The 12122-nt window shown below is 50.5% G+C and overlaps 1 protein-coding gene across 4 annotated transcripts in view; it reads right to left on the reverse strand.

Annotated features, from left to right (window-relative positions):
• TCF7L2 (transcription factor 7 like 2) overlaps positions 1 to 12122 on the reverse strand; it is a 206921-nt gene that overhangs the window by 15242 nt on the left and 179557 nt on the right. For all 4 annotated transcript variants that reach the window (XM_045291388.1, XM_045291387.1, XM_045291389.1 and 1 more), the window contains exons 5-9: positions 9668 to 9770; positions 7525 to 7611; positions 2090 to 2215; positions 1097 to 1256; positions 547 to 654 (exon numbers count right to left, since the gene is read on the reverse strand). In XM_045291388.1, coding sequence (XP_045147323.1) covers positions 547 to 654; positions 1097 to 1256; positions 2090 to 2215; positions 7525 to 7611; positions 9668 to 9770 — 584 coding nt within the window. The remainder of the gene's footprint in view (positions 1 to 546; positions 655 to 1096; positions 1257 to 2089; positions 2216 to 7524; positions 7612 to 9667; positions 9771 to 12122) is intronic.

Raw genomic sequence — 12122 nt, forward strand, 5'->3', positions numbered from 1 at the left:
CTGTGGTTTTCTCCTTACAGTAACCCTATAGGACGGGGCAGAACTGCGCCTGTGGGTTTCTCCTTACAGTAACCCTATAGGACGGGGCAGAACTGTTCCTGTGGTTTTCTGAAGCTGTCAATCTTTATGCGCCAGAACGCCTTTATCTTTCTCCTGCAGAATATCTGGTGAGCTACAACTGCCCACCTGTGGTTGGCAGACCAACCCATAACCCTTGAAATACCACCAGGGCGCCTGCCGTCAAACACGAGTGGACAGCCCCGACATGGACCACATTGGTCTAGGGCTAGAACCTAGAACGCCCGTCGCCTCCCAACACGCCCGCCTCCAACCCCCCCTGAAGAATGGTGGCCATCCTGAAGAGAGCCACACCGGAGGCCAAGCCAGGACATCCAGTCCTGCGCTTGGCTGAGATGAGCACCACCGAGAACTAGCCAGGCCCCCTGCTTCTGGGGACTGAGGCCCCCTGGAGGTCATCGTGCCCCTTGTCCGCCCGGCCCATATCGCATTTGTACAGACCAGTGGGGAGAGGAGCGACCCACTTACATAGTTATCCCTCGCGGACCAGCCAGGGTACAGCTGCATGTGCAGTTGCCGCTCCTTTCGGGCCAGCTCGTAGTATTTCGCCTGCTCTTCCCTGGACAGGGCGTGCCACTGCGAGAGGGGGAGAGAATGCAGACTGTCAGCCACAGGGCCAGGGCGGGCATCACAGCCTATCTTTGGCGAGGCAAGGCCATCCACGAAATGCTATCCCCTGCGGATGCTGACAATTTGGCAGGTTCCGGCACTAAAGGCTTGGGGATCTGCTTCCCGAAGGTCCCAAGCCACTCCGACTCGCTGGGCTCAGCGCTAACCTGGGATTGCTAAGAGTCAGAACTGCCTAGAGAGGGCTGGGGGCGGCGGGGGTGGGAATGCTGGGACAGGCATGTGCGCGGTCATTCAGGTTGCCTTACTGCATGTAGGGGTGCAAGGGGCTCGAGCTGAGCGGGACGGGTCTGTTATGTCTGGAGTAAGGTGGGGGCTGGGAGGGTTCTCCAGACACGTGGGGTCAGGGCCGCCGGGGTTCCCGTCCTCTCCTCCGCGGCAGTGGGCCTACCCTCCGCCCGAGGATCTGGTTGATGGCCGCGCTCTCTTTCAATGTGCACTCGGCTACGACCTTGGCCCGCATCTCCTTCATGTACAACATGAACGCGTTCAGGGGCTTCTTTATGTGGGGCTTCTTCTTCTCTTCCTCCTTTTTGGAGTCCTGATGCTTTCTGGGGAGAGACAGAACAGACACAGCCCCGTCAAGGGCCACCCACTCCTGCAGCGGAGAGCCCTCGCTTGGCTTCTCACCCCTAAACCTTGGCGCCCCCGGCTGGATCCAAAAGCCCACTTCTTTTGCTTTCCTCGACCCGGGGAAAATCGAACCACAAAAAACACAACGAAACAAAACTCGCTGCCATCGAATGAGTCATTGCTGGCGCAGTGACCCCAGAAGGCAGGGGGGAGCTGCCTCCCCGTGAGTGCCTGAGATGGCACCTCTTGATGGGAGTAGAGAGCCAGGTCTTTCTCCCTTGGCACGGCTCGTGGTTTCGCACGCCTGACCTTGCAGGTAGCAGCCTGGGACATCACCCACGATGCCTCCAGAGCCCCTTAGGAAGGGCACAACAACAGACAGACAGACAGACTGGAAGGTGGGGAGAGAAAGCTTTTGAAATCACTTCCTCAAGGTTCAGCAAATAGACCATGTTCCCAGGCTGGCGGGGGCGCAGAGGGGAGAAGCCTGCGACTAGATCCTCCACGTAAAGATGCGCCTCTCATTCCTTCAAAACAAATACTCCAACCGTTCTATTACGGTGTGTGGGCTAGGGCAGGAGCTGACATCCCACCCCACCAAAACACAGAGGGGGCAAAGGGCCTTCTGATCCACCCTGCAGTGGACACTATCTAGAAACTCTGCCATAGCCCATGTTCTCCCTCTGGACGGAATCCCAGGCCCCAGCAAGGCTGGGTGTTGGCGGAATTCCACTCCAGTCAGGTCGACTGGAGGCACAGGGACACCGTCCTGAGGCCACAGATGCCAGCCCTTCAGAACGGCCGCACTTACGAGCTGTGTAGTGAGCCGACGTCACTCTGAGAGGATTCCTGCTTGACTGTTGGCGTGACGATGGCCGGGTGGGGGATGCCGGTTGTGTGCAGCGTATGATGGGGTGGGACCATATGGGGTGGGAACCTAGAAGCGAGAAAGCTGTGTAAATGGTCAGAATAAAAAAGAATGAATGGGGAGGGAGGTGCACACACGAGTAACAAAATAACCACAGCACGCGACACACAGGAAAGCCACCCGAGTCACATGGAACCTGTCAGGCTTAATTAGTGAGGAATTAAACATGAGGATCCTCATGATGTCATCCAGGTGATCATCCTCTTCATGAGTTTTAATGACGCGGGACATGAGGGGTCTTTTGGGAAACATCTTTAGGGAAGACCCATTCTGCTGATGTCCTGGGCTGGGAAAGTGGGCTGCAGACCACATACAGGTCCTGACAGGCTCTTTCTCTCCCAGCCATTATTCATGGCCCAAAGAAGTCCATGTCCCAAGCTCCAATTTGCTCCAGAATGAAAGGAGAAACCTTTTGTTGTATATTGACAGCTAAATAAAATATTAACGCGGCTGACGTATACACAGATTTTTGACAAAGCTGGGCAGGCCTCATTAGGACTCATTCTGCTGATGCGGGTGATCCAATTTTTATTTTTCTTCAGCTGCTGGGTCCCCCGCCCCCCCAACGTTGACAGGGGTGGAGGGTGAGATGTTAAGACGGGGGGCATTCTGGCTCTCATTGTGAGCCACTGATGTTTTTTAATAAGTTTGTGTCCTCTTATGAAAGAAGGCCTCCTCTCCCTACCCACCGCCTCCCCGGAAAAAGGGCAGGGCTTGTATGTACAAAAATAATGACACTTTATGTTCCAACTTGCATGACTTTTGTTGCTCAACCATTCTTGGTTTTCGGGATCATCTGTGCTCCAGCAAGTTGCCTCTGTGTTAGAAAGCCTTCTCAGTGATTGTGAAAATGAATGGGAGGTCCAGAAAAATCAAGTTTGTTTTCTAGTCCAGCACTGGTTGGTTTTACGAAACTTCTTTGGAAAACCCACTTCCGGCCTCCCGAACAGGCATTTCTCGGCCACGGACATTGGCCAGGACTTAAAGGGCTCGTTTCATGGCCTCTCCACCCATCTGCACACTAGTCAGTGGACCCGCAAAGGAATGTTCCCTTTTTTGATCCGCTTTGGAATCATAGTGGGTTAGAGAATCACTCTCTTAATCTAACTTAACACTCTGGAGGAGAAAAGCAGAGTGTGTGTGTGGCGTGGGGTGAGGGGGGTGGGGCACAGAAGGCAGAATCCTAAGAGACAGGAAGATGGCCAACTCCTGGGCCACCCTGTCAGGTGACACCCGAGAGCTGGCTGCGCACCTGCCTGGGTGAAGTGGGGGAGGGGCGGTGCAGACGCCAGTACTTGAGATGCTTCCTTCATCAGCCCCTACCCTGAGCAGCCCAACATGGGATCCCAGCAACAAATACCCTGCTCTAAGGAGAGTGGATTCCGGGGATGTTTGGGGTGTCTTGATATCCTACTGAATCCCTGAACCTCATTGCGGGCTGTGCATGGGAACCCGGGGAGGGTTTTATCAAGAGAGTTATTTCTAAGGGATCCTGCATTGATTGACAAGGCTCTACCCATGAGTGGCAGAGAGCAATGACCATCTCATCCATACTGTCTAAATATGTAACCCGTGTTTATCTGGAAAATGAATTTTAAGAGGGCCTGGCGCAATAGGCACAGATCGACAGCAGAAATACTGGCAAAGAAAGCTGAGTTTTAAAGGGTGCACAGCAACCCCCGATGCTGACTCATCTCTAGAGGCTCCTCGCTGCCTTGAAAGCAAAAGCCCATGTGTGAACCACGACATCTGGCTGACAAGAAGTTATGCGTTGTGCGGGGTGATGGTAGTATTTCGGTAATGTCAATAAAGAAATGTACCTTTTATAAAAAACCAAAAAGCAAATGTTCAAACTTTGGTAGTCTTGTTGTATTTTAATAATAAGCAAGGAAGTCCATGGAGGGTGCCCAACCTCCCCGAAGAAAGATGAGTCACACAAGCCCTTTTCATCCCCCTCCTCACCCCCAAATAAGGAAAAAGCTCCCAGAGGCACTGGGGTTTCTGGGTGACCCTATTTGTTCCCTTTCCTCTAAGGCCCAGGAGGAAGCAGAAGTTATGAGCACATCCATACTCCTGGAAGCCCTGTACACAGCAGTGAGTGGAAGGGTGGTACTGACCGTACATTGTAAAGGCGTCGCATTCCCCAAATGCATAGGTTCCCTATTCTGCAGAACGAGGCTGACTATGTGTCAGACAGGGGGGCAATGGGGGAGGGAGCAGGCGAAGATGAGAGAGGCAAGGGCACTGCGTGTATGTGTGGGAGCACGGGGGTACCCCGGCACCAGAGAGATGCCATGGGTCAAGTCCAATTTGGAGTGGGGAGAAATCCTAAGTGCAACCACCCGATCTGACCCATTTGCTTCCAACTTCCTATGCCCCCACCTGCCTTCCTACACCTGACACCAGGGGTAGCAGAGGGATGGACCGGGCGGGGCAAGGCAGGTGGGTGTGGGCTGTGCGCGTACCTTCGCTGGAAGAAATTTCCTTTCCACAGACAACTATTTCCCCAAATGCACTAAACACCCTAAAAATTCTAAGCAGCTCATTAGCTACCCCCGTCTGCTTTCATGGCTCCCAGCCAGAATATAATGATGAACCTTTACTTGTTAAGGATAACTAATTTTTGTTTCTGGCTGTCTCTGGGGTGCTTCTCTCACTCACTCTCACTTTCCCTCACGGTTGACACGTTTCTGTTAACTGCATGTCATCGGCCGGCCTTGATTTTATGCACAAGCGGCAGCAGGATGCATTTTCCCATGCAGCAATCCGGGCGCCGACTTGCATCGGCTTTGTCATTATTTCCCCCCTTGCACTTGTAACATTTCATCTCTTCCTGCCTTATTTTTTGTGAGTCACGGTGCACCCACATTATGGTTTATACATGATCTCGCTCCCTTTGAAGCCGGCAGATTTCAGAGCCTGCTCTCGTCAGGAGAAGCGCCTCGCACCAATTTAGCAGGCTGAGGGCCCCGAGCTCCAACATCTCAATCTAAAGGGGGTCACAGGGTGGCACAAGTGAGTGTCAGCAAGAGCTGTTTAATTGCCAATCTAGGCTTCTCCATGGTGTTTAAAGTATAATGACCCATCACTTAATTCTGAGAAGTCCTGGCCCCGTTGCTGAATAGAATGAATATCAAAGGGTGCTCTGGAACGGGGCAAGCAGCCGACATTTCCTGTAACTGCCATAAGTATAATAGACCTATACTTCTGTGGCCCCATTACCACAATAATGTATTTAATTTGCTGTGTACGCTTTTTAACGTGCTACCTTTCATAAGGCCTACCTGGGGGAATCGGCGGCCTCCCTCTGTACCTCACCTCTCCTCCCATCATCCCCTTCCCACCTACCAATCAATGACTCACCTCCTAATGACCATTCAATCGATTAAGCTAAACCCCAGCCCCTATTTCTGCAAACACTTCAGCGCGTCTTAGCCTCTGAAATCCACCAAACGTGCAAAGCAGGCTGACAGAGGCTGGGACGGAGGGGAAGGTACATGGCCAGGTAGCAGCCACTCCGCTGCCCTGCCCTGCCCTGCTCCTGGGAGACCTCTCACTCATTTCCAGGCTTTTGCAAGGTGGGGAGGACATTACTTCCGGCCTGGCCCCACCTAGCCAATCCTGGTGTGGATTTTGAAGTGTGGATGGCTGACTGCACGTGGGGAATCGTCCTTACAGAAACTCCATGGAGACGGGACGGCCGCAGCTACAATAGAGGCAACAGCTGGTTCTTATGAACAAATGAGATTCTCACGATGGCGCCCTGAAAATCACTCGTCATAAGAAAGACAAACGGACCATCCGGCTTCCCAACTCTTTCCCTGGACTTGGACTTCCCATGCTGGCCACAGAGCATGGGGGAGGGGGCCCGGGGCAGCGGCTTCACCATGTAATGCATGCTAATTTAATTACAGGCCATCATCAAAATGGATTAGTTGCTTCAGCCCATCAGGAAAGTCTAAACCTCCACCGATTTAATTAACTGGACTGAAAATCAGATGAACAGAAGATAAAACTATCATTAGGAGCAATTAGTGACTACTTAAACATACCGCTGCCAACCAGCTTGTAAATAAACGAGCAGTCCCCGAAAAATTAGCCAAGATGAATCAGAGCTAGGAAATAGAGAGTTTGGTGACAAGAAAGGTATATGTGAGTATGTGTACACTGTGGTGTGGGGTGTGTGTGTCTGTGTGTGTGTGTGTGTGTGTGTGTGTGGCTAAGCACCAGCATATCTGGAGATCTATGCACATTTGCTTATTTTTAAAATGTGTGCAACATTTTAGAGGCTTTCCTTTCATTTAAAATTTTTTCAGAGATTGACAGCTACAAAAGCCAATCGTGGTAGCCAACAAGCCCATGTGACTCACAGGCACTAGACTGAGCTGAGGTGTGATGAAGGGGCAAAAAGAAAGATAAACTCTCACAGAAAGATACAACACAAGCTCAACTATGTAATTTGGGTACTTTGGGAACAAAGCATGTATTATTGAAAATAACATTAAATGGCTAGATTTTGGGGTATATAATACCAACAAATGTTTTTTATTGTTATTATTTTTTAATCCTTTTATCGGGGGCTCTTACAGCTCTTCTCATCATCCATCCATCTATTGTGTCAAGCACCTTTGTACCTATGTTGCCATCATCATTTTCAAAACATTTTATCTCCCATTTCTTGGTTACTCAAAATTAAAATGCAAATCTAACATTGCATTTCTAGTACACACAATCCTTTGTGGGGGAGCTGGGGGTGCGTGCGTTATCCTTTTCCTAATTGCCTTTGAAGAGTCTGACCAACAGCCTTTTCTCAAACTCTTCTCTGTATGATAATGAAATGATTTCCACCCTCCCTTTTCCTACCCAGTCTAGGGCAGCAGAGACTAAAGACGTTAAAACAAAGCTCTGCACGTCCGACTGCTTGCTCGTCTCCTTCAGGCTCAATAGAAAGCACACATCTAGAAAAGAATTCCGGCGACATGTGCGCCAATATGCTTGAAACAACTGATGTATGGGTTGTTGTAAGAGCCCCCAATAACATGATCTTTTAATAATAATAAACATATAGATATATATAAATTAAAAATTGCTCAATCCAATCGCTGCAAAAATGAGACCGCTAAAGTCCTCATAGGGCCTACCTTGGAAGCCCAGGGCAATGAAGGCTTTGGCAGTACTCTGGGAGAGAAAGAGCCCATGGCACACGACTTACACTGCCGGTCCTGCCGGTCCTGGTGACCAAACCGGCGAGGCTCTGGAGAACATCCCCAGAAGGTACCCATTGACTTTGGTGGAAGGTGCCGGTTTCTGCAACTCACCTGGACATGGAAGCATTGACGGTGAGAGCCGTTGGGTAGGGGTGCCTGAATCCTCCTGTCGTGATTGGATACACGGGCTGACCTTGCCTACAAGGAGGGGTGGGGAGTGGGGGGGGTGAAAAGTGAGAGTGTGCAAACACGGGTGGGGGTGGGGAGAAGAGGAAGAGGAAGAGAAGGGGGGGGAAGTTCTCTCCGCACACACAGTAAGCTTTATTCTCATTTGATCAGAACAAAAATCTTGGGGATTGTACAGGAGGGATCAAAGGGAAGAAACACAGAACAATTTGAATGCCATAAATCTGATAGGAATGGCTAATTAAATTTTATAACCTCTGCTTATGTCAATAGAGACCCTCTCCCCAAGCTGAAACTAGGTGTTTTGTTGTAATAATTAAAGGCGAAGTCTCGCCTGCTTTAATGGAGCCATCACACTAATTGAGGGCTACACCATCCAAAGGAAAACAATAATGAATGTAAATTTATACCAAAATAAAGTACAGTGAATCAAAGGACTTCAGTTACGCTTTGGGCCTCCTTCGGTATTTAGATCTTGGTGAGAAAACATTAAATTAACAGAGCTTAATTTGTAGCCTTTTGTCAAATTAACAAGTGTTGACAAGAGTTACCAGGGGGGAGAGTCCCCAAGAAGAATTGTGGGTAACCAATAGACAATCACACCTCATTACAATAATTAAAAAATACAGCAACATGCAAAATAGCATCCTCATGAAAGACATGCAACTTTTCCTGACAGAGGGCTGTCTGAGTTGGCCATCCCTTTTTATCTAGCCTTCAAACCTCGCCCCTGTCAGCTGAGTGGTGGAAGTGATGACCGAGGAAGAGGCGAGACGAGGCCTGTCCGATTGAAAAAGAAATCGGGAAAAGGCTCGCGTGCCTACTTCGTGCACAAAAACTGACCAGGCGCCTCCCCCTTGAGGGTTGGTGTTGGTATCCCATCAGGTTAATGTACAGCCAGAACGGGTTTGTCCTGTTTTCATGGTTTTTAGTTTGTTTGGGATGGTTTCTGAAAGCCACTGGAGAAACCAGGATAGACTTGGAAGCAGAGGACTCCGAAATGCTATCCTTGACGGCACGGAAATGTCTTTGCTCAAGATATGTACTTTAGGGGTTTTACCAGGATTTAGGGGTTAAAAAAAAAAGCACCCCCCACCCACCCAAAAGTCTGACAGGATTCAACAAATCGTTCTGTGTCCCCCACCCAGAGGGTAAAGATCATTGATAAACATGGAGAAATACATCCACAAAACACTCCATCACAAAATACGTATCTCTCTCTCTCACACATGTACTGTATCCATGTACGTTTATAGACCTCTCTACTCTTGTTTGTAAACAGCATGTTTTAAGTTATCTAAGGCCAGTCAGATGGAGCTTTAAAAAGGAGACACGAGGTAAAAGACAGTGGGATTATGTGGGCACTGCTGGACATGGACAGGAGGCAGAGACATCGAGAACCACCCGCCAGCCCCCCCACCCCACCCCCGGTGTTGCGGGGGCAGGTCCCTCCCCACCTTTCATAGTTAGGTAAAAACATTCCATGTGCAAAGAATTTTACAGACAGGCTGGTTCACTCGCATGGAGTTTCTTAGCAGAAAACACTGTTGTGGTCACTCTTGGGAGTGAGGGTCAAGATGAGGGTCTAGGAGAGGCCTCTCCAATCCCATCCTGGATTTCAAACCTCTGCCCCCCATGCATGCAAATCCTAAAAGGGGTGACTTGGCTGCCTTGTCCAGTGTGAGAACACCATCCCTTTTGGTTGCTAAAAATGACGGGAGGGCTCTAGACATCAGCAGAAGAGCAGTGACCAGCTTCGTTGGACAGAAATCCTCAGAGCCTGCTGAAATTCCCAAAGTATGGCTGGGGCACCTTTGTCCAAAGAGGAGAAGCTGGAGCCTCTGAGACTACTGGAGTCAGAAGACTAAGCACCAGTAGCCTTTCCCCTACAAAGCCCATCTGAACCATCTGAATGACTGATACGCTTGCTTCCCCACAGGACAGCATAGCACCCACACCCACCCCCTCCTCACCCCCATCTTCCACCGCACACACATCCATGCACAGACTAAATAATAAGCATGCCCATGTAAAACCAAAAAGGAAATTAAAAAATGGAACTCCTTACTGTGGTACTAACCATCCTAGCGGATGGGGGATTTGTCCTACGGTGCCAGGAGACAGCGGGTAATACGGGGATATGTCTGGAGGGTGTGGAGGCCGTGGGATTCCTGAGGAGAAGAAGCCATATTTTAGGTACAATGATGAAGAGGCGGGAAGAGAAACGGTCAGGGATGGGAAAGGGGGAAGGGAGACAGCTCTTCTGTAACTTCCAGCACTAGGTGCCTTTCATCATTATGCACCTAAGAGTTTCAAGAACTTCCAACTCATCTCTCCACCGCTTCTGTGTGCAAACAAGATCCCAAACCAGGTGAGCTCATTCCAGGTGGACTGTTACACTGAGTGGCACGGGACAGAATCAGAGAACACCCGCTTGGGTTCTCTCTGCCAGTGCCATGGCTGGGTGCATTTGAAAAAAAAAATTTTTTTTAAGTTAAGCGTTTGGACCATAGTAGGTGATCAGCTAATTGCAATTCCCTTTTCCCTCCCAATGTCTCAATTCTCACCCTTTATGTTCCAAGGACTTAGCGACCTGCAGTGTGACTCCTCGAATTTCTGACCTACTTGTTGAGCTAGTCTCTGTCTTCTCAAAGGTGACTCTTGCCTTCTTTTAAAAATAAGCAAATAAAGGCTCACTCCCTTGGAAGGCCTTCCCTTCCCTTGCCTTAGAAGAGGGTAGTAGGGCAATGCACCAAGTGCATTTGGCATTTTATCCAGAATGGAACAGGAATGAAAGGACAGGGGATGTTGGAGGCTCAGTGTGCTTGATTCTAGAATGACCTAGTACTTTGCCGAGAGGCAGAGGCAGAGCCCGCTGTTGAATGAGCCCTACCTGGGCAATGAAATCACCACAAGGCATACTTGAGTGAATTCTGAAGGCCAAGAAGGCTCTCTCTCCTCTCCTCTTCTCTCTCTCTCACACACCTCCCTAGCTACCCCTGACCCCCACCCCTACCTCCATCTCAGGGGCCATACCCAGTGGTCCCCTCTGAGAGAGCAAGAAGCTCCAGGCAATGCCCACAGAGAGGGGTGGTCCCCATGGTACACATGGGAAGCAAAATAAACACCGTGAGCAGCGAATTGAAGGGAGGGAGGGGCCTGTTCCCGGATGGAAAGGCCTCCATATTTTTTTTTTAATGCCTTCAGGAAGCTTTTAATCTGTAAATGAAGCCTCCCTGGGTGCCGTTCATTCCCAGCAGGCCTTGCTCTCTCTCCATCCCAAAAACCAAGCAGCCTAAGTGGCTCGGCCCGTACACCCAGCCATTGGCACACTTGAAAGAATGTGCGCAGGGGAAAGGTAAACAGTGCACAGACGTTAATCATATGTTTTACGATAACTGTTTCAAGCCTATTCCCTGTACTACCATTATTTAAATGAGACACCGATGTGACCAGCCCTCCCCTGCTCCCCCACCCCCACCACCCACAGGCTGTCCAACAGCAAAGCTAAGTCCCCAACAAGTACAAAGGGGGCTCAGGGAGCAGCGAGGCTGGTGAAAACCAGCTAATGGGAGCCTGCATTCAGGGGCAGCCTTAGTGGGCAGCCTACCTCAACCCCAAACCAAACGATTCCCTGTGGAAAAGTAGCACGGAATCGCCATCTTCGTCCATCCTGCTAGTTACCTGGCTGCAATTCCTTAGCCAATTCCCTGCGTGGCTGAAAACACACCCCACCCCACCCCCATGCCCACCCCGCTCCATCCACGCTCTTCAACTGCCCCCCACTAGGAGCTGTGGTGGTCAGCTCCCTCTAGACGTGACAGCAGGGCGGGGGCGGGGTGGGGGCACATTGCCATGCACCTTGACCGTCCTCTGCTTCTTGGGGAAAAAACGAGGAGGGACACATGCAAAAGCAGAGGATCAAGTGGCAACTGGACACTGAGATGGACTGCTTATTCTGGGCGCTGGCACTCGCATCTCTGACATGGGCTGGAGAAGACTCAGCATCTTACTAGGGGCTGGGGGTGGGGGTGCAGGGGAGGAAAGCAAATGGCATCCTCGAAGAAAATGTAGAGCCCAGAGGTGTGGCTTCTGGGGGTGGCCCTCGCAGGTCACTGTCATGTGACTCCCTTCATCTGTAAAGGAACCAGGGCCCCAGGGCTGAGAGCATGCCCATGGAAGCCTCTAGAACAATGGTTCTCCACCTTCCTCATGCCACCACCCTTTCATACAGTTCCTCATGTTGTGGTGACCCCCCCCCAATCGGGAAATTATTTCCGTTGCTACTTCATCACTGTCATTTTGCTCCTGTTATGAATCGTCACGTAAATATCTGCTACGCAGGATGTATTAGGCGGCCCCTGTGAAAGCAACCTTCAACCCCCAAAGGGGTTGGAACCCACAGGTTGAGAACCGCTGCTCTAGAACTACAATACCTCCCAAGTCTAACTTCTGGTCTGGGAGTTGTGAGCCACTCCTGGACAGCACTGGGTGCTGTGCTTCCGAGCGGACAACCCCCCCCC

The sequence above is a fragment of the Echinops telfairi genome, unplaced genomic scaffold, assembly GCF_000313985.2.
Source record: "Echinops telfairi isolate 266 unplaced genomic scaffold, ASM31398v2 ScPeMD7_70;HRSCAF=299, whole genome shotgun sequence".
NCBI classification, from domain to species: domain Eukaryota; kingdom Metazoa; phylum Chordata; class Mammalia; order Afrosoricida; family Tenrecidae; genus Echinops; species Echinops telfairi.